The 22,453-nt window shown below is 40.9% G+C and overlaps 1 protein-coding gene across 1 annotated transcript in view; it reads right to left on the reverse strand.

Annotated features, from left to right (window-relative positions):
• The window catches only part of TENM1 (teneurin transmembrane protein 1), a 273,477-nt gene that overhangs the window by 117,239 nt on the left and 133,785 nt on the right, over window positions 1-22,453 (reverse strand). The window contains exons 5-7 of the mRNA XM_063313466.1: window positions 11,804-11,956; window positions 2,637-2,842; window positions 287-497 (exon numbers count right to left, since the gene is read on the reverse strand). Coding sequence (XP_063169536.1) covers window positions 287-497; window positions 2,637-2,842; window positions 11,804-11,956 — 570 coding nt within the window. The remainder of the gene's footprint in view (window positions 1-286; window positions 498-2,636; window positions 2,843-11,803; window positions 11,957-22,453) is intronic.

Consider the following 22,453-nt stretch of genomic DNA (forward strand, 5'->3'; position numbering starts at 1 on the left):
TGAAAGAGAAACTGAATGCATGTATTATGCTGAGCCATTTCAATTTGATTTTTTAAAAAAAAATTGGTTTAGTACGAAGTATTAAATCCTGCCAATTGTACCTTATTCATACTAACCTTGTTTATATAAACTGATTCACAGTCTTTCCCAACCTAATAAACCCCAAATATGTTGAGATGGTGAAATAATGCTCACACACACACATCTGCCACACACTACTCTCTGTCTGCTGAGACTCTACTGTCTCCATTAAGTGCATGAGAAAAATATATGATTTTTTTCTTACCAATTGCTGTTGTCAGCATAAGCACTTGCTCCATTTTCTTGCCATCATTGTAAAATGCCATGTGCCAAGCTCCTTGGTCCATATATTCTATGAAACCAGTTTCTTGCATGGACATTAAAATTAGATTCCTGGGCCCCTGGTGAGATTCTTCAGAATATCTTGGTTCCTGTTTAATTAGCTGTTTTCCATCCATTAGTTTTACAAAGTCAAACTGAAAGAGCACAGATAACAAAAAATGATAAAATGATTAAATGAATTCTTATTGCCTTTCATCTCAGTGGAATCCTTCCTTTATTTATATACCATTCTATTTCTCCTTGGCATTTAGAGCAGCACATTGCCTCCTTCCAGCCCTTCAAAGTTAGTTCTGAAACCAAGATGTGTAGGAACTTGGTTTAACTTTAATGATTCCGTCCAAGACGTTTAAAAAGAGACGGTTTTAGTGCTCTGTGAATTAGATGCTTATGACCTGACTGTGATCAAAGTATGGATGTACTTAAATTTTATTTTAATCGTTGTCAGGCTTGGGCACAAAACATTATCGTCTACCAGCAAGAACAGGCCTTCTGAGCTGGTCACCAAACACAGACCAGGAATTCTTGCTCTTCAATCAACGTTCTCTCCTCCAAGCCATATGCTGCTCCCGATATAAGGACTCTAGACAGACCTTCACGTATCCAACCTTAAAGATGTTTCCAGGCAGGGAGTGTGATTTCTACTTACTGTTACTTGTTTCAGACATGGACTCAAAAATATCTTCCCAAGTCACCCGGTTTTGTGCTACTCTCTATACAATATGTCGCACCATGAATAAAGTTTGGGTGCTCATTTATTAATCACTTTTTACAATACTATTTTTATTTTATTACATATGTTCTTATTTATTTTTAGATCCTATTTTACTCATTGCATTTCCGATATATATATATATATATATATATATGTGTGTGTGTGTGTGTGCGCGCGCGCGCATGCATGCATGCATGTGTAACAGTTTCACTATTAGATATTTTACTGTCACTGTTATTTATGGCCTTATGGCTGTAACAAACTGATCTGATTTGTTCTCTCATCCTCAGGGAAGCAAATACAGCTCAGAGACAGAGCCCTGTACTTTCCATGCTGGAGGGTTTAAGTTCAAGAACATAATGGGAACCTGGAGTTTCTCTTTGAGAATCTGTAATCCAGAAAGCACAGCAGAGAGTGCTACGGCCAGATGTTAAAAGACAAATATTGATTTGCATACACAAAACCATGACCAAAGTTCCATAACATTTATCTAACATTGGACCACTTACCATTTCACCAGTAGGGCTGAGGTAAGGGGAGAAGGGAAAGGGTTCAGCAAAGCCAATTATTCTTGTGCCTGCCCCCCCTTTTTTTTCCTATTTGTTGTTTTTCTAAAAATAGGCAGATAAAGTCAATCAGAAGCTTGGACACCTATTTTCCTTGCTAATTTGGAAGTAAAACATGGAAAACCATGCCATATCATTTAAAAAGCATATTTGGGGAAAGTCACTCCAGGCTGTACATCCTTCAGTATTCCCTGATCACTATTGCCATTCCATTGCTTTTGTAAGAACAGAAACGTTGCCAATTAACAATTTCCCTCACTTGCTTTTTCTCATGCGTGCATCCTCTTCCAAAGACAGAAGAGCCTACTGTCTTGGAGAAGCAGCTGGGGACAAAATGGAAACTATTTATTTATTTATATACAAAAAATAAATTTATATCTTTGGTAAAGAAAGATTCACCGTGCTGAGGGGGTTCAAACCTAAAGACGAGTGTGAATCTTTATCCTTTATCTTTAATGAAAACAAACCATAAAGGCAAATCAATTTTTTTTTAGTGCCATGGGATGTTCATCCGAAGTTTGTCAAAAGGTATTAATTAAATGAGGATGATTCACTTATCTGGAGATTTACTGTATATGTGTTTATACATGAACAAGAGACACAAGGCATGCTGGTAGACATCTGTGGGACCCTTTGCAATCCACCCCAGCAGGTAGTAATGGCTATCAGAAGGTATTCTAAAAATGGAGACAAAAACAACTCCAAATCAAAAGACTGTTTTACTGTTGTAATAAAATTACAGTTGGAAATGTTCTCTCTGTTTGGTGGCTCTTGCAAAATCCCCTTTTCCCCCTGCCTGCTTACATAAAATGGAGAAAAATTCTCAACTGCCAAGAAAGAAAGAAAAAAAAAGACTCCATTAGTCCAGAAGATGTTGAAAAGCGAGGCTGTTCTTGAATGATCTATTTAAGAATGAACATCACTATCTATTATTTTGGAGAGTATAATTCACTGTGAAATAGCTAGCTTTTTAAAACTAGACAAAATTAAAATACCTGGGTATGAGTGGGAGGGATATTGCGTCTGCCATAAATCCCAAGCAGAGAATCCTTTGCCAGGGACACATTAAATTTCAAATACATTGGATGATGGATTGTGATCTGGAAACGCCAGAAGAGGCCTGGTGGGATCGTCTGCATCACTTGATCTCCAATTTCAATTTCCCCCGTGTCTATTGCCTGTCCTTTCTGAAATACTATTTCTCCAGAAACAAAAGGACAAAAAAAAAAGTCATGAAAAGAACATGCTTTTAAAAGGCATTTAAAAGGCATAAAAAGAGCAGCCTGCTATTCAATACAGATTTGCTTCTTAAGGGAAAACACACTCGATGCATATAATATGAAACCTTACATAGTTTGGAAGTATCTTTTTAGCCTAAACATTAGTCCTGAATCTTGTCAGTGACTGGAAAGAGAAGGCCCTGCGTTGCACAAACAGACCAGTTTCACAGACACACACACACACACAATGGATATGAATCTGGCATTGGGCATGACAGTATTCAAATTTGATATAAGATGGGTGGTTATATAAATGTTTAAAATAAATAAATAGAATAAAATAAATCCAGCAGAGGAACATTTCACTACCTGGTTTCAGGGAGGCCTTCCTTGGGCAAAGGAATTATAAAGTCTCATTTCACAACAAAATAGCTGAGCTAGCATTGACTTGGAGTTTTGACATTACTCTACAGAGATTAAAGAAGGTCAAAGGGGTATCTGCAGACCCTTCGCATCCTGGACATAGACTGTTTCAACTTCTACCATCAGGACGGCGCTACAGAGTACCATATGTCAAAACACCTAGACATCAAAACAGTTTTTTTCCTCGTGCCGTTGCTCTCTTGAACTCCTAATTAATGTAGCATGAGATAATGATGGACAATGTATGGTAAGACGTGACTGCTAAGACGTGACCGGTAATGCTCTGTTAAATGTGAACATATGTTAGACAACAGATGGAGTACATTGTCCCTTAATTCTCCCTTTAAATATGAGTGTGTGTTAGTTAATAGCTGTAGTATTATTTCCTTCATTTTTTTTCTTTCTTGATTGTATAGTTTTAATAAATAACATTATTACTTTACTATTGTTTATTTTTGATGTTATGTAAATATATTGAGAGCTCACCACCGAAGTCAAATTCCTTGTATGTCTAATCATACTTGGCCATAAAATATCCTATCCTATCCTATCCTATCCTATCCTATCCTATCCTATCCTATCCTATCCTATCCTATCCTATCCTATCCTATCCTATATCACTATACAGATGTTAATTAGTTCAACAGCCTCAGCAAATGCTTTCTTCTTTATGTATTTAACACTCTTCTATAATGCTTCACATACCAACACATCTCTAAGCAGTTTACAATAATGAAATCAATAAATGAAAATACAAGAGAACGTATTCCTTTAACACAGTGCCCTCTCCTTGGTTTAAGTCAAGATATATGCCACAGATGCATCCTTCCTCCTTTTTTTTTTAATGTGCTTTTGAGCCAAATGTGAGATCCTGAAAACATGGAATTATAGCAGGAGATGGGAAAGCATAAGGTTCTATCATATGCAGACTATATTTTCATATATAGTCCAGAAATTTCAGTCCCTAATGTTATCTACTACAGTATATAAATAGGAATAAACCAGGCTTTGATGCCACTGGGTCATAACAATAATTTGGTAAGTGGGAAGACTGGGATTTTAGATTCAGTTCTGAATCCTTTGTTATCTTGGTATAAGAATTCCCAGAAAATATTTGCATCTGGTAAAAATACGTGACTGTCACCCCTGTTCCGATGCAAATGAAAAATATCTAGATAGACCTACAATTCCTCTGAATATTTATAGTGGTAAGATAAATGTGATAAGGAGCCTCATGTGGCGCAGAGGGGTAGGCGGCAGTAGTGCAACCGAAACTCTCCCCACAACCCGAGTTTGATCCCAGCGGAAGCTGGATTCTCTCTCCGGTAGCCGGCTCAGGTCGACTTAGGCCTCCATCCTTCCGAGGTCGGTAAAATGAGCACCCAGCTTGCTGGGGAAGGTGACAGATGGGGAAGGCAATGGCAAACCACCCTGCTCTATAGTTGGCCAAGAAAATGTCGAGAAAGCGGTGTCCCTCCAAAGGGTCAGATATTATTCAGTGCTTGCACAGTGGACCTTTCACCATCACACCAAGATAAATGTGATACATATAAATGTAACTTTAAGGCTGGTTAACATTTTGAGATGTTTCTTCACAAATGAATTTATAGGATATTTAGTAAATATCTCTGTCAAGGATGTGTTGGGGGACTTTTGCTGTGTAAATTACAAGTACTTGTTGAGAAAGATGGATTTAACTTTCAAGATTATCTCGGGGCATGCACCTTACCCTTGGTTATTGGCTGGCATAAGGATTTTCAGAATTCATCTCCCATTGAAATCTAGGCAACTCCAGGATTGTTGTTTGACAGGGATCGATTTTAATAATTGCTCATCATAATGATACAAGATGATACGGAAAATATTGGGTTGCAGATACAATTTTTGACCATTTTACTATGAAGAGCTTACATTACGGGACAATCCCAGTTTAAAGATCAGAACATAAATCCATTTTGGGGGGGGGAATAAATTGGACCACTCCTACTTTTATTACCTTGGATCAACTCTGTTCCAAGGAAGCTATTCTTTAAAATCTGCAGAATAAAAAAACGAGTTAGATTGACTGTTTTGGCAGTTTATTCAATGCTGCCATTTATTGTTTGACCTCTTGGGTCCAGATGTTTTTGCTACTTTAGAAGTTTTACTGTGATTGGAGGTTATTAACTTCTAAGACAATAACCTTTTTTTACTGGAAATTGGTGAAATTGTATGGAATCTATGGAATAATGAGCTAACTAAACAGAGAGAATGTGGGCTCTCCTACACTGGATGTGTTGAAGTAGAGGCTAGACAACTTTAATTTGGATTCCAGCTATAAGTAGAAGATTGAGCCCTTCCAAATCCATGATCCTCAAATTCTGTAACAGCAGCAACTGACTGATGGTGGAACTCCAGCTAGAATCTGCTGGTAATAAAAGCTTAAAACTTCCTTTCCTCCACATCACAAGCTTGGTCCTTGTGTATCAGTCTTTAAAACTAAACAAAACAAGCAAAGAAACAAATAAAAAAGGGAGAAAGGGACTGCACACATTCATTGATGAATGAGTGAACAGGGAAAGAAGATACATTTTGGGAAACAACATTTCATTCTTCAGGGATAATTAGCAACCTGCAATTTCTCATCTCAGAATCAAAGTTTTGAGAGCACCAGGGCATTTCCTGGGCATGTTGCTTCTGCTAAAGGGGCAGAGAAGTAGGAAGTGGTGGTAAGGAGGGAACTTAGGTGGGTGTATTTATGATCATAGACCAAAGATTAGTTCCCTCAAGTAAGCTGTAGATACATTTAGGTGGCTGAATTAAAGGCCCAAGGGGACATGCTGGGTTCATCCCATTTTAGACTATTGCTTATTTTTAAGAGTACCAGCTTGTAAACAGTTTTTTTCCAAGCACTGTCTGAAATGACTTCGGTGTTTCGCCGCTTCCCTTCAGAGAATTTAATTTGAGCCACAAGGAAAGCAGGAAGATGACAAGACATTTCAGATATTGTCTGAAAACTGTTTATAAACTGATGCCCAATAGGCCAAAGGCATGTTTAAAAACATTTTCCTGACACTGACACACTGTCGATATTATACTGATTATACTCTCCGAGTACAGTGCAGTAACTCTAAGGTCAAAGATACAACCCATATGTTTAAAGCAAATGGTAAGTTGGTCCATGTTGTCGGCTTTTAAATGGGATAGTAGCTTTGTCTTTTTTTAATGAAAGCTTAAAGACCCATTCTTCTGGGAAATGAATAAATGTGTGTGTGCATATGCCAAATTATACTGGGAGACATAATTTCAACATGACACAATACCATTATAGAATTGTTCCTTCTTGGCAGAATTATCCCTTATTGACTCTTTTGTAGTAAGTTTTGCTATGCTATAATGCAAGGCAAAAATGCTTTCAATGAGCTGGTCTGTGCAGGCAGACAACTAGTTTCTGTTGTGAACCACATTCCCTTCTTGCCATGCCACATGGTAGGACCCAAGGCCAAAGTAGGGTGAAAATGCCTATTTTGTCATCTTCTTTTCCCCCTTCTCCTGACCTCTTTTTTCTCTGAACTGGTCTCCTGCTTTGAAAGTAGGGTGAGGATGATATGAAATTATCTCCAGAGCTAAGATGTAAGGCCACAGGTTACTCACCCCTCTGCTCAAGTGTCTCCCAATCCCATGCCCAAGACCATAGTGGGAAAAGAGATCCTGTACATGCACCTCTAATGTTGAAGATTCTTTCTATGACTGCAAAGATTCCTTTGGAACAGATGATAGTTTGGGATTATCCCTTAGCAAAAACTTTGGAGACAGAAGGTTTAGTCGAGGGCAAGGTTCAACTGAAAGATCTATCTAGGACATCTTCAGCTACAGGTAAGGGGACAAAAGTGTCTCAGGTCTGTGTCACCGGATTCCTATTGTAGATGGATATATTATATACAATAAGAGGACATACTATATGTCTGGTCCAGCTGACGGAAGCTTTTCATGTTCCTTTGTATGACAACAAACCAAATTTACTCTCTTTAATTATTTGACTCTATATCTACAACAAAACAGACAGGGAGAAACATAGCTACATAATCTAAATAATCTACTTACTTATGCAAATAAATGAATATAATAATCACCTGCAGCCATTTTCAGACAATATCTCCCTAGCTGGCTGGTCCATTAATTTTCTAAGTAATTTCAGTGTGACCTTTTGATTTGTTTTTGGTGGCATTACATTTTGTTTAGTCCATGAAATAAGATTTTGCTTTAAAAAAAAAGAAAAAAAAAGATAATGCTTAAAAAACCTAATTGATTATAAGCTGCCTAGCTGCAATTTGTGAAAAAGCAATATAGAAATATTTTAGATATTTATTTCCTTAAAATATTTAAGTACCACATGGCACCCATTCTGGAAGTCTACAGATATAGAAACAACTTTTGAAAGAATTAAAACACAGTAAGATAAGAACACATACGTAAACTACAATAACAAAAGGATCTCCATCATTAATTTGGCTGCATCAGATTTTAAAAAGTAAAGGTCTTGTCCAGTCAAGCTCCATTTCTGGGAACTACAAAGAAAACTCTGACATTGACTTCTTCTGGGATGTTCCTTCTTTAAAAGAAACTTCAGAATCATTTATTTCATCCAATGGAACAAGAACTGGTAGGAAATAAAAGACGCAGAGCATTTGTTTTCAGCCCAACGCTAGCCCAGAGAACTTGTATGATGTAATGGCTAAGGATCTGGATTTAGAACTGGGGAGACACAGATTGAGAACCACTCTTAACTGAGAAGGTCCCTGGGGGACCTTGAGCGGGTAATTCTCTCTGGTTCGGACAACCTCAAACGGTGGTTTCTCTGTGTAAAAATAGGAGGAGGCACTATGTATTCTGCTTTGAGTGGAAGGCAGGATATTCTGAATGGAACACAGGATATAAATCTAATCAATCAATCTACATACCCTCCTGTACATACACAAATGAACATAGACAACACAGGCCTGGATGAAAAGGCTTCATCCAAAGACAGCATCACTATGGTATAACGGTTAAAGTGTCAGTCTAGGACAGTGTTTCTCAACCTTGGCCACTTTAAGATGTGTGGACTTCAACTCCCAGAATGCTGGCTGCGGAATTCTAGAAGTTGAAGTCCAAACGTCTTAAAGTGGCCAAGGTTGAGAAACACTGGTCTAGCAGCAGGGAAACCCAGGTTCTAGTCCTCTCTCAGCCATGGAAGCCCCTTGGGTGACATGGAGTCAGCCCCTTTCTCTCAGTTCAACCTCTCTCACAGTTATTGCTGGGGGCTAAAACAAAGGGAGATTCCCATGTAGGCTGCCTTGAGCTCCTAGAGGGAAGGCAGGATTTAAATCTAAGAAAATAAATCAATCAATAAACATTCTGACTTGTAAAGATGTACCCAGGAGCCTTTCCCAGCCCTCCGCAAAGATGTTAGAGACTGGGACCTTCTTCATGTAATACAGGTAGTCCTTGATTTACAACTGTTCATTTAATGATGGTCTGAAGTTACGATGGCCTCACAATGGGCGCTTTACAGCCTATAAAGCACTTCCGAGCATCACAGTCACATAATATTATTTTGGGTGCTTGGCAACTGGCTCACATTCATGACCAGTTGCAGCATCCCGTGGTCACGTGATCATGTTTTGTGACATTTTTGCTTTTTTCTGGCAAAAAAAGCCCATTGGGGAAGCTGGATTTGCTTAATGACCACCATAAAAATGGTCATAAAATTGGATCTGGTCACATGATGACTCGACTTACAGCTGCAATGACTTACAATGAAAATTCTGGTCCCAATTGTGGTCGAAAATCGAGGACTACCTGTATAGATTATTGACTCACTAAGTTACAACCTTTCCAGGTCCCAGCAGTTTGGAGAACACAACACTGTTGATGAATGAAACAATAACTGCAAATGCTTCTTAACTCCGAAGCTCTCCAAAACCACTGTATTGATTATTATCTTGACATTTCTTCCCTTAGTTCAATAAATCTTAGCAAAGGTTTTTTTAAAAAGTCTTTAAAAATGTATTCTGACTACAGATGAGCCCACTGATAGCAGAGTCCTGATCACTGATCTCTCACAACTTCAAGAAACGGGAAATCTGAGTAGCAAAGCACCAATTATTCTCCCGTGAAGACATCTCTATGAAGGTTATCACTGATTCTTGAAACAATCCATCTCGTTATGCCTCTCTGGTAATTACCAGCCATCAATAAGTTGTTAAGATTTTTTAATCAGAGTGCAATCTATTAAAATACTAATGCATCCATGCAGTAGAGTGTTAGAAAATGCCGCTTAAAGAAACCAACTCTTCCCAATGCACTACAACATGATTTTTGTCCATTAATACATGTTTATTTCTTCTGCAAAGAAGAACCATGCAAACATACAATATCTCTTTCCCATCAATAGATCAATAGCTTCCTTTCCAGTGCTGTTCACTCAAATGTAACAGCTAGTTCATTATGCTCAACCATTCCAACTTGGTTGGAGGCACCATCAACCGTGGCATATAATATGAAAAAGAGAAAAAAACATTTCAGAAAGTCTAACAGTGTTTCGCAACATTGGCAACTTGAAGATGTGTGGACTTCAACTCCCAGAATTCCCCAACCAGCATGAATTCTGGGAGTTGAAGTCCACACATCTTCAAGCTGTGAAGGTTGAAAAACACTGGTCTGTTTGCACTGAAATTCAAAATCTTTTCTCATTATGAAAAGATTGCAGAAGCTAAAGGTGACATTGCAGGAGTGGATCAAAATTGTTGGCATAATTTAAAATCACTAACACAGACAGGTGTGAAGACAGAGATGAACTACATGTTATCTCAGAAAGCAGGACTTCCCAGAGTCATTATTTGCCAAAGGTCACTTGAATGCAGCAAGATGCTGAACACTTCCCATGCCTCAAATACTTACAGGCAAGACTTTCAGAGCTGCTCCCCAGCTGACTACCCACCTATATTGGTTTGTCCCTGGTTGAGCTTCTACTGTATCTTAAGAGTTTGGAGTTGGGGGAGCTAAACATAATCTGAAAGGTAGCACTTGGTACAGAAGATTGTTTAGGAAGATAAAGGATTTAGCACTCTCTTGCTGACAATTCATCTTAACCAACATTGCAAGTGCCTCCCAAACCGACATTCTTATTACAAATCTTAGTAAGGAAAGATTACAAATCTTTCCTTATGCATAGATAAGCATTACCTCAGCAGTGGGTTCAATGCTTGCATTTTTTTTCCTGGTTTGATAGGATCTGCAGGGACATGACTGATAAGTGGTGGGGCTCATGGGCAAAACCATTTTCTTAGACATTTCAGAGGGCCAATTTTCAGGATGGCAGTAGAAGAACGTAAGCCTAATATGAATGGCTGACCTACCACCCCCACCCCCGAAGCTCAACAAACATAAACAAAATGGTAAAGAAAGGTCTCTGCTTCATCTAGGGACCATAAAAGTATTGCTGGGAACATGTGTGGATTGCTTACCCCTGTACTTGGGATAATCTAACCTTCTGGCTATGGGATTAAGCTTGTGAATTAGGAAGGTATGAAAGGAAGATGAGAAAATCAAGGTAAGACGCAAGGATGTGAGATACACATACACACAATATAGACCCCTAGGACAAGTGGGTTAACATATATTACTTGTACATATTGTGGATGTCTGGTTCAGCTCCCGCTCAATTCAAATACACATTTCACCTTAAAGTGTTGATTTGCTTTGGTTCCAAACAGACATCCATAATTCCAGACATCTCAACTGGAACCACTGGAACACTTTAATCCATTTGTTTTATTTTGCCTTGTTGAAGTGATTAAAAAAAAAAAGCTTCTTTGCATGTGCAGAAGCAATTGTATTGCTCGGCTGATGCTGAATTAACTGATTCAATACAACTTTCTTATTTGATTCCGCAAGTTAATTCAATTAGGAGATTCAATCCAACTGTGCTTGAGTAAAATCTCTGAATCAAGTATCTGCACTGTTCTGGTATATATTGACTTACACCATTTCTCCTGTTCTGTATTTGCCTCATTAAGGTATCGGTGTCTTGGTACATGTTTTAAGCATTCAGCACAAGAAGATCACATCTGATCAGCATTTGTCATTGTTTCCAGCCTCCAGATTTATCCCCAAATCTTTAGAACGACAGGGACTGCATTCTCACTACCATGCCGAAAAGAGACACTATTAAATCATGAATTAGGAGGAATCTAGCAGGGCCTGTTGAGACTAATCTTTTGAGACATCGTGCATTGGATGAACTGAGCTGTAGCTCATAAGCTTGTGTCTTTTAATAAAATGTGTTAGGCACTCCCAGACTCCTGATTTTTGGCTACCACAGACTAACACTGTTCCCCTCTTACAATATTAATTGGGGAGCACGTATATGAATTGGGTTAATTGTGTGCTCCCACTACACAAACCGTGGAGACTTCTGGTACAGGCAGTGATGTCAGATCACCTTCCTTGAAGTTTGCATACACCTGATGAAAGGAGACAGAGAGAAAGCAATATACCTTTCCTTTCTGTTTTATCCGACACCTTCCCTCCGATGGGAGCATATGTCGTATCTGCAGATTCTGTGAGTTTGTTTCCTTTACTGAGTCCATTTTCATAAAGCTGCCCATCAACTGGCTGTAGCTGCCAAGTCAGACCACATAAATGTACTGCTGTTAAAGAGAGAGAGGGAGAGAGACAGAGAGAGGGAAAGAGAAATTCAACTTATTAATTTATGCATACTTTCCTTACCCCCAAAAGAAGATAGTAGGAAGCTTTGCAGAAGTCAATTATCCCATGCTTCTGTTTATAAGAAATTGAAATTCTAAGTATGCTAATCTCACCTTAAATTAAATGTGTAATTAGTTTCCTCATTTTCATTTGGAGCTCAGCCAATGCTAGATGATGAATTTTATTCAGCACTTAACAGGAATACTTGCAATTCAAAGGACAATGGCTTTGTAAGAAAAAATACTGCACGGAAAGTAAAAATGCTTTGTTGGTGGGTGAAAAGAGATGTGCTGTTCCTCAATTTTGCATCTTTAACATCTGGTATTTCTCCTGAACAGAAGCTGGCTTCTACCTGGTGTTGGCTCAGCATGGAGTATTAAATCAATTATTCTGATAGACATATCACAATTTTTGCACAAATCCAGCCAAGTATACAATAATAAAGAATACAATGATTCCTAATTAAATAATCCATGGTTTAATACAATGTGCAAACATAGCCCTACAGGGGCCATACAAAGGAGAATCTTGGAGCCTATTTTAACAATGAAAAAACATAAAAGGGAAAAGAGCCATGCAATTGCCAAGCAGTATTTTTCTACCATGCTGAGAGATGTATGTTTAAGAAAATCATTGCCATTATTTCTAACTTGCATGGGTATCAATGTATTAGCTTTGACAAACATTACGGAAAGTCATCCTCTTTTGTGTTGTTGGTGCATCCATAACCACATTTCTTTGGCAAGTAGGAGCCAGGGAGTTACAAGTTGCAGTGAAGTAGTTCTGGTAGGTGCTCAACTATAATATGATTTTCTTCTACCTTATATTCCAGGCCCATGTTTATAGCTCAAATGCATATTTATCTATTTTATTGCTTTTTATTCATGCTATTTATATGGCCGCCCATTTCACACAAGTGATTCTGGGTAGCCATCCAGAAGAATGGCTAATATTGCTTGGATGAGTGTCCAGGCCAAGTAAAAGCAAGGTGGTTCTTGTGAAAACCAACAATAACTGGAAGGATTAAGCACTGTTGTGTTTCTAAAACATGTGCAGGCAATACTTTTTTGAGCTACTGGTGAGAGTTGGAATTCACAGTGTGAATGGTGAGTGATTTCATTAAATAGCTGACACAGAGGACGTGCTAACCAAAGAGGATACAGTTATTTAAAAAAACCACCCTCTTTTGATAGAAGGAGTAGTGAGGTTGCTGCTACCACCCTAGCTTATCTTTTGCCATTTTAAATAAGTATGCAAGCATATTTCCAGAACAACATTGGCTATGAAATCTCAGGTAGAGCCCCCCCAAAATGTAATTTATGTAATGGTCTGTGGGAATGCCCTTGGGAGATAGAGGAAAGAGCTGCAGCCAGGGGAATAGTCGGATAAGAGGCAGCTGAGTCCGCAGAAGGAATGGGGGTGTGGCAAACATTTCAGAAGGGACCCTCCCTAGTTTCTTGGTCCATAAAGGCAATGGAGAAGAAATGTACTTTCAGACTTGCAAGATTCTGTTAATGTAACCTTACAATAAAGTAGAATTAGCCCATCTGGTCATGTTTCCTGCCTGGACTACCTCGCAAGGCTGACAATTTGGCATGCTAGCTTCTGAGTTATTTATTGTCTTCGTCATCATCATCATCATGTAAGATAGGTGCTTATTGGGCAGGGTATAAATGTAATATCAAAATACATTTGATTTAAATGCAATTAAAGCAAAGTTCAATAATTCAAATTAATATGATTTCTCCCCATATATTTAAGAATTTTCTTTTTTTGCCATGTTAATAAAAGTGGTGAACTCCTTTAAGGGGCCATATGCAATTCAGGAGAATAGATTGTTCAGAATTAATACAGGATTAGGAAGCCTTTTTTAAAATGCGGAAATGGTATATAGTTTCTTTTGCAACTTGATATAACCCCTGAAAGCTGATGAATTCAATATTTTCAATATTAATTTTGCAGTATTTCAAACACACCGACATGTGACAAAGCTATCAATCCGGTACTGCTAATTCCTCAGAGAAACATTGGCTGTTCCTTCTCTAAATATTCCCATGGCATTCTTGTGAATAAATAGGAGGCGAGAGAAAAAGGCAATTTGTACAAACAATTTCGCCAGAATTGCTAAGCAGAGAGGAAATGGATGCAAGAACCTCCCAGTCTGAAGAATCACAATTCTGTGAAGATTTTTTGCCATAAAATCAGAGAGCCAGAATGATGCTCAAGCCCAGCTCTTTGCATTGAGATAAGACCATATTTTCTTGGAAAAACTAAAGGACAAACCTGAAAAAGGGGCAAATCTGAAAGAGGTTCATACGGATAAAACAATTTAATTATTGATGCTTGTAAAGCAAAGTTCTAAACATCAATAATTAAATTGTTTTATTTTATTTTATTTAAGGGAAATTCAAGAGCCAAACTAAGAAAAACTTTACAAAAATGCATATTCTAATAATATCTAAAATTAAACGGTATATGTGAATTTATTTTAAAAAGACAATTCAATTTCCATATTTTTCACATGAATGTGTATGACTGTGCATTAACTGGTACCATTTGTATGGTAAAAGTTAAATGACCAAAATAAAGGACAAAAGTGAGTTTTTGAAAAATAAATCTAAAGGACAGCTTTGTGAAATAAAGGACTTCCTTTATAATAAAGGACAGATGGTCACTGTACCTTAGTCCGATGTTTCTCAAGCTTGGCAGCTTGAAGATGTGTGGACTTCAATTCCCAGAATTCCCCAGTCCCACACCAGTGATTCGCTTAACGACTGTGTGAATGACTTAATGACTGTGGTGATTTGCTTAATGACCACCACAAAAATGGTCGTAAAATTGGACTGGATTTGTCTCACGACCAGATCACTTCGTGATCAAAATTACAGTCCTAATTGTGGTTGTTAAGCGAGGACTACCTGTATACATTTTGCTAAGGGGAAGAAGTTCAATCCAGCCTGCCCGTCCATCCTTCCTTTCCTCCCTCCCTCCCTCCTTCCCTCCCAACTCCGAGCAACTCTGGGCAGTTTACAAATGAAAAACAGAAAACTGCAAAACTATACCAGAGCCTTATCCTTTCGTCTCCTGAAATGTTGAAGGTTTTTATTCCAGGCGGTTGGGGATTGTGTCTTTGATTCCAGCACAGAAATATAGTAAAAGCCATCAGAGGTTGTGATACACACACAGACCTACTCACACCCGCAAACATTTAGCTTTTCTTTTCTCTTGCAGATCTGGATAGGCTCATCCCATATTAAATGGGTTCTTTACGGGACTCCCAACATTATCTACCCATCCTATTAGATCCGGCAGGAGAGGCATGTTCTGGGTCCCATCCATAAGACGGCGTCATCTAGCAGGACCCAGAAGAAGACCCTTTTCTGTTGTGGGGCCCACCCTTTTGGAATACCATCCCCCCGGAGATCAGACTTGCTCTGACCTTGCTGGCCTTTCACAAGGCATTAAAAACTTGGCTTTGCCATCAAACCTGGGCCCCTGATAGTGGGGGCGAGCCCGTTGCCTGGCTGTGTTGATCGGGTGGTGTTTGTTAATTCTCGGCTGTCACTGTATGCTGTTTTAAGTTATTTATGTTTTTAATCATTGGTTGTGTTTTACTTCATTTCTATTCATTTGGTTGCTGCCCAGAGTTATGTATGTGAGATGGGCAGCCATATAACTTTACTGAATGAATGAATGAATGAATGAATGAATGAATGAATGAATGAATGAATGAATGAATGAATACGGCTGAACACCAAACAAAGGGGACAATACTGAGAATTTTAGTATCTGGTTGAATGACAATGTTGAAATACAAGATCCCGACTGAAGAACAACAGAATAACAGTTCTGATGCAGGCATTCCCCAAAAGCTATAGTCGATCTGTGTTGGCAGATACAAACAGGTACCACAGCTCTGCCTTTGAAAGCAGATCTGTTCTTTGCTAACCAAGACTCATCAAGAATCTAACTCTCCTACTAGCACAAGCATGACTTTAACAGTTGCCACTATTTATATTAATATTTTTAGCAGTTCTGCTGAAGTATAAGACGATGACTCAGGTACTCTCCCTTTCTCTTCCCGTTTTTGCATTAGGTGTGGCTAGTTGTGTTTCCAAACACCTTCTTAGTGCTGTTTTTACACAGCAGCTCTTGTGATTGTGGTGCCCTCAGCTTTTCAGTAACCCCAATTTACTTATCTTTACCATTTATTCCTTAGATTTATTTAGAACCTGTATGTTCTGAATTGTTATTGCTTCATTTATTTCCCCATTGTAATCATTTTCTATCCTTATTAAGCCTCTTTATATTTTGTTCTCCTGATAAAATGGCATTTTGTCTTTTTCAACGGGCATCTGATCAGATAATAAAGCTGTTCGTCAAAAAGAAAACCCTGCGTGTTAACATATTACCTATAGTTTGGCTTTTTGAGTACTGTGGCTCCACTGAAATGAAAAGAACACCAACTGAGTGAAACCATATGGATTTGATGAGAAAACAACAGATTTGGTGAAAACAGCTTCCCGTTCATAGTCTCCCAATTAACCTTGGACAGATTGTGACATGTGTGCTTGCTTACACTTAGAAAAAAAAAAGGTAATAATTGTTTATATCATACAGGGGTCTACAGTTATAATATAAAATTATACTAGATGATGAGGTGGGCCCACCACTCTTTGAATGGTTTCTACAGTAGGAATTCTAAGATTTGCAGTCCAATCTCATCTGGAAAGTGCTAAGTGGGGAAAGCTGCTCTTCTAGATCTAGGTCATCTCATAAAGCCAAACTGTGTGAGATTTAGAAAAAAAAAATTAAAAATCCTGTTTCACCACAAGATTAAAACTATGGAATTCGGCTGGTCCTGCAGGGTGTAGTCAGAGGCATCCACAAAATTCTTTTTATCAAAATGAAGAAAGCAGAGTTGCACCATGGCAAACCAAATGCCGCCCCTTTCATATGTCCATCCAACTTCATGATGCATGGTTTTTGTCATTTGTTCCAGCCCCATGGACACTGTTGGATGTAGTAATAGCCACCATATAGTGTAATTTTAAAGAATCACTGAAACCTACTGATGTTCCTTACTCATAATGGCTATATTTTACCTTTAGTAATATAGCAGGTACTCAGGGAACCTGAATAACTAAAAACTATTAATCTTACATCTTTAAGTAGGATTGCCAGTATGGGAATAGAGCCCAGAATCAGACAACTTCTACTAATTTGCTTATATCTTAAATAAATGTCAATGCTGAGTCTTAACATCTGCCTCTGCAACATTTGTCTCACCAATCTTGTGGTGAGACAGGATTTTTTAAAAATCTTTCCTGAATCTGCAGTAGAAGGTTTTGGGATCTGGGGACTAAAAAGGTACGAAGAGGATGGGGAAAAGGTTAAGATGATAATTACTTGATAGAGAGAACGGCGGAAGGCATAACTATGTGTTTTCTTTTTTTATTCCTTTTTCTTTCCTTCTCTTTTTCTTACTTGCTATCTTTTTGTTTATTTATTTGTATTGAAAAATACACACACATCTGCCTCTGCACTGGAACCAACTCAGTTATCTCAATATAGGTACCTGTCTCCAACTTCCTGTCTATATTGACAAAAAAAGACCAATTATCTGAGATTTCAGCTGTAACCTGAATAGGTCTGCACACATCTATGTATCAATTTTATACCAACAAGGTTGGTGCATCAATGGGAACAGGGAAAGCAAGAAGGCAAGGCATTTTGAAGCAGAGGTAGAAAGTCGCTGGTGAATGACACTTTCCAGCAGCTGCTACCACTGATAAGGCTAGATGAAGCTGGAGGCTATGGATTAGCAAATCCCTGCCACCCCCCGGTTCCATCGGGTCCAATTCTTGGAGACTGCCTGGGCTAGTCCATGCAGTTTTCTTGGCAAGATTTCAGAAGTGGTTTGCCATTGCCTCCTTCCTAGGGCTGAGAGAGAGGGACTGGCCCAAGGTCACCCAGTGTCATGTTCACCATTCCAATGTTACTCTTACATCGTAACGTTTCGCATGTCATTTGGCTGATGCGTGTTTCGTCTGGGAGGGGAGGAGGATTCCATCTCGTGGGATTGTTATATGTTAGCAGCTGGATTGGGATGTGTTTGGGTTATCTCGTGTGTTCAAGGTTCCTTTCCCAGGACATCAGCAGAAACAGTTACCAGCACCTGGGGGGGGGGGGGAGGTTGCAACGGCAGGGCGAGGGGAGGGATTACGTTTGAGCCAAGGGTTTTTAGTTTGTATTTGGTGCGCTTTTGCTCATTCTCAGCTTTCTCTGTATTTGCACACTATTCTTTAATAAATCAGATATCATTAAGTTCCTGCTTGTGAGTCTGAGTCTATTAGAGTAGGCAATCATTACATAAAGCTGAGAATCCAAAAAATTTTTCCGTTAGCCCCTTTCCAGATTTATTTTGTGAGGTGGAAGTGCTAACGATGAGCAAACCAAATCCCCAAACCACAGAAAGCAAGGAATCGAGTGAGGGGGAACCTGACTCCACAGTGATAAGAATGGAGAGAGTCCCTCCTCGAGAGTCCTCAGAAGTTCAAGAGGGGTTGAGCTCCAGCCTAGGAGAAGAGGAGGTTGGAGGTAAAAGAGCCCCTGAACCGACCGGTGAGTCACCAGGCGAGCTGATCACCTGGGATGAAACACAGGGATCCCTACCAGGGACGTCCAAAACATCTTGGAAGCAGCGATACCCGATGTCCCCAACCGTGGTGAGGCAGGAGGGAAAGGAGGATTCCCAAACCCCTGATCATATAAAACTGGTGGAGGCCAAATTGGAGTCACTAGAATTTATGTTCCGGAAAATGTCCATGGACTGGGGTCCCCGGGAGAGGAGGAGAGAGGAGTCCAGTAATAGGTATTCGACTCCTTCTTTGCCCCCACCTTCCCCGGAGGAAAGGAGTAGGACCTGGCACAGAGAGGAAGTAAGAGCGCCAAGGGTGAGAATTTCAAGGTTCCCTCCTTGAGAGCAGAGCTCCCTGGGAGCTAAGAGGAAGCCCGACCGCCCAGCTGTGGCGAAGGGACCGCCTGGAGTGGGGGTTAAGGACTTTACCGTTAAATTTGATGGAGATCCAACTAAGCTATTGTTCTTCCTTACCAATGCAAGGAGTTATATGGACGAATGGGAACAGTGTTTCCGCTCAGAAAGAGCCAAGATTAATGCCATTGCCACTAAGCTCAAGGGGCGGGCTGCCAATTGGTATGTGCAGTTATGTCAATCGGATGCCCCTGAACTGGAGGAGTTCGAAGAATTCCTGTGGGTGTTGAAACTACACTTTGAAGACCCGTTAGCTAAAGAAAGAGCAAAATGGGCATTGAGGGAGCTGTGCCAGGGGCCACGATCGGTGGCAGACTACGCTCTGGAATTTAAGGCTCTGACTGGGAAGGTTGAGGATTGGTCCCAATCCACATTAATAGAACTTTTTAAGGACAGTCTGAATACGGAGGTCCTGAGGTGGTTGCTTGGCAGGGACGACCCAGATACCCTGTATGAATGGATACAGCTGGCAGGGAAGGCTGAGCATGCCCATGAGACCTTCGCTCACTGGAAGGTGATGAGATATGTTGGGCTCAGCAAGGGTTCCCGCACTGCTGCACCCACTGGAAAATCCGGTCAACGTGCCTGGGAAGAGGAGAGGGAGCGCCACTATGTGAAAGGGCAATGCCTCTGATGTGGGAAGGAAGGTCACCAAGCGGTGGCGTGCCCGAAGGGAAAGACCGATGATCGTTCGGGGAAGCCGTCGGGGAAATCTCCCTCTCTACCCAGGAAAATGAAGGCAGCCATGGCTGAAACTGAAGTGGAGGAGATTCCTTACTTCGGGGGCGAGGGGGAGCCCGATCTACTCCAGCCGGCGGGAAACGCCAGCCACCTGCTTTAAAGAGCGCCTCTGGGCAGGTGGTGGTGGAGGGGTGCGACCATATTTCGGTGAGCGGCAACTATCCCACACTGACAGTGAAAGTGAAGCTAGGCTCCCGTACAAGGACCGTTGAAGTTTGGCATTGATCGATTCAGGGTGTTCGTGTTGCTTGATGCACCCTGACATGGTGGCTGCTTTGGAGTTGCCCAGCTTTCCACTACAACGTCCCATGATTTTCACCCAGCTGGATGGTTCTACGGCAGGGGGGAAGCCAGTCACCCATTCCACGGGCATGGTGGCATTGCAAATGGGCAGCCACCGTGAGGGGCTGCCATTTGTAGTGGCACCTGCGGGGGGTCCCTTAGTCATTCTGGGGATTCCTTGGTTGGTCCAACAAAACCCATGGGTCCTGTCCTCAATTGGGTGCATAGGACTTTGACTTTTGGGGATGGTTTCTATCAAGCCCCTGGGGAGGACGACGCTCTGGAGGCTGCAGTGGGGAGGGCGGCAGCAGCAACCCCGCATTCTGCTGTCACCCCACTGGAGGGCTTGCCGGAGCAATACCAAAGCTTTGCAGATGTGTTTGGTGAGAAGGAAGCGGACCAACTTCCACCTCATCGAAAAACTGACTGTGCGATAGAGTTGGTCCCTGATGCCCAAACCAAAAATCTATGCCATGACGCAAAAGGAACTGGCGGCGTTGCGGGAGTTTGTGGACAAAAACTTGACCAGGGGTTTTATTGAACCAGCAAATTTGCTAGTGGGCGCCCCCGTCTTGTTTTGAGCGAAGAAGGATGGGACATTGAGACTTTGTACAGATTACCGTGGATTAAATGCGGTCTCGATATTAAACAAATATCCTCTGCCAATAATAAAAGACATGTTAGCACATCTGGCTAAGGGGAAAATCTTCTCTAAGCTGGATTTGAGGGAAGCCTATTTCCGCATCCGCATACGGGAGGGGGATGAATGGAAGACTGCTTTCAATTGTCCTCTGGGTTCTTTTCAGTACAAGGTTTTGCCTTTTGGGTTGGCGGGGGCACCAGGGGTGTTCATGCAATTGATCAATGAAGTGTTACATGAACATTTGTTCAAGGGTGTACTGGTCTATTTGGATGATGTTTTAATTTATACTGAAAGGAGGAGGAACATGAGCGCTTGGTGAAACAGGTGCTTAGCAAACTGAGAAAGGCTGAGCTTTATGCTAAACTTTCTAAGTGTGAATTTCATCAGACTCAGCTTGACTACCTGGGGTACAGGATCTCTGACAAGGGCATTGAAATGGATCCTGCGAAGATTCAAGCTATTTTGGGGTGGGAGCGCCCGCGTACCCGCAGGCAGCTCCAAAGTTTTCTTGGATTTTCCAACTATTACTGCCAATTCATCCAGGGGTTCACAGAAATTGCATTGCCTCTCACTGATTTGTTACGTATGAAGGGGTTGGGGGACACACGCAAGGTGAAGAACCCGGGGGCATTGCTCAATTGGACACCTGAATGCCAGTTGGCTTTCGACAAACTCAAAAGCCTGTTCACTGCTGAACCCATTCTGCAACACCCTGATCTCACTAAACCCTTTGTGGTTCAAGTGGATGCTTCCGATTTCTCAATTGGAGCGCTCTTGCTGCAAGCAGATGCTGGTGGCCGCCTGAAGCCCTGTGCGTATCTGTCCCGGAAATTTTCCGAGACGGAAAGGCGATGGCATATTTGGAGAAAAGAAGCTTTTGCAGTCAAGTCTGCTTTGGAGGCATGGCGCCACCTCTTAGAAGGGGCTAAATGTCCTTTTGAAGTTTGGACTGACCATAAAAATTTGGAAGTGCTCAGCATGCCCCGTAAGCTCAGTCCTAAGCAGATCCGCTGGGCTCAATTTTTCAGTCGCTTTGACTTTAAGTTGAAGTTCATTCCGGGCAAGAAAAACTTCCTGGCTGATGCGCTTTCCCGCCTGCCCCAGGATTCGGTCCAGGCACCTGATGTTGTGGGTACTGTATGGACAGCACCCCAATTGGGGTTGCAAGCTGTCACACACAGTCAGACTCGTGCACAGCTGCCCCCAGCTTCGGTTTCACTGGCTGGGGGAAGAATGCCAATTCCCTCGCAATTGCAACAACAGTTTCTGCTAGAGCTGAAATCTGACACTTGGTTGCAAGCAAATAGAGACAATGTTACATTTGACAGAGGCTTCGCTTGGAAGCAAAACCGCCTTTATGTCCCTGACAGTTTGCGAAGGGAAATTTTGATTAGGTCTCATGATGATAAAGTGGCTGGTCATTTTGGGTTTGTCAAAACCTTGCATCTGGTACGCCGCCAATTTTGGTGGCCCACATTGAGACGTGATGTAAAAACTTATGTTGCTTCTTGTCCTGTCTGTGCCATGTCAAAATGGAAGAGGGGTAAACCGCAAGGGCTGCTGCAGCTGGTGGCCAGTCCCTCCCGTCCTTGGGAGGAGGTTTCCATGGACTTCATTGTGGATTTGCCTCCTAGTCAGAGAAAGACTGTGATTTGGGTGGTAAAGGACTACTTCTCTAAGCAAGCCCATTTCATTCCATGTGCTTCCATTCCGTCTGCA

Source organism: Candoia aspera, chromosome 12, assembly GCF_035149785.1.
Source record: "Candoia aspera isolate rCanAsp1 chromosome 12, rCanAsp1.hap2, whole genome shotgun sequence".
Taxonomy (NCBI): Eukaryota; Metazoa; Chordata; class Lepidosauria; order Squamata; family Boidae; genus Candoia; species Candoia aspera.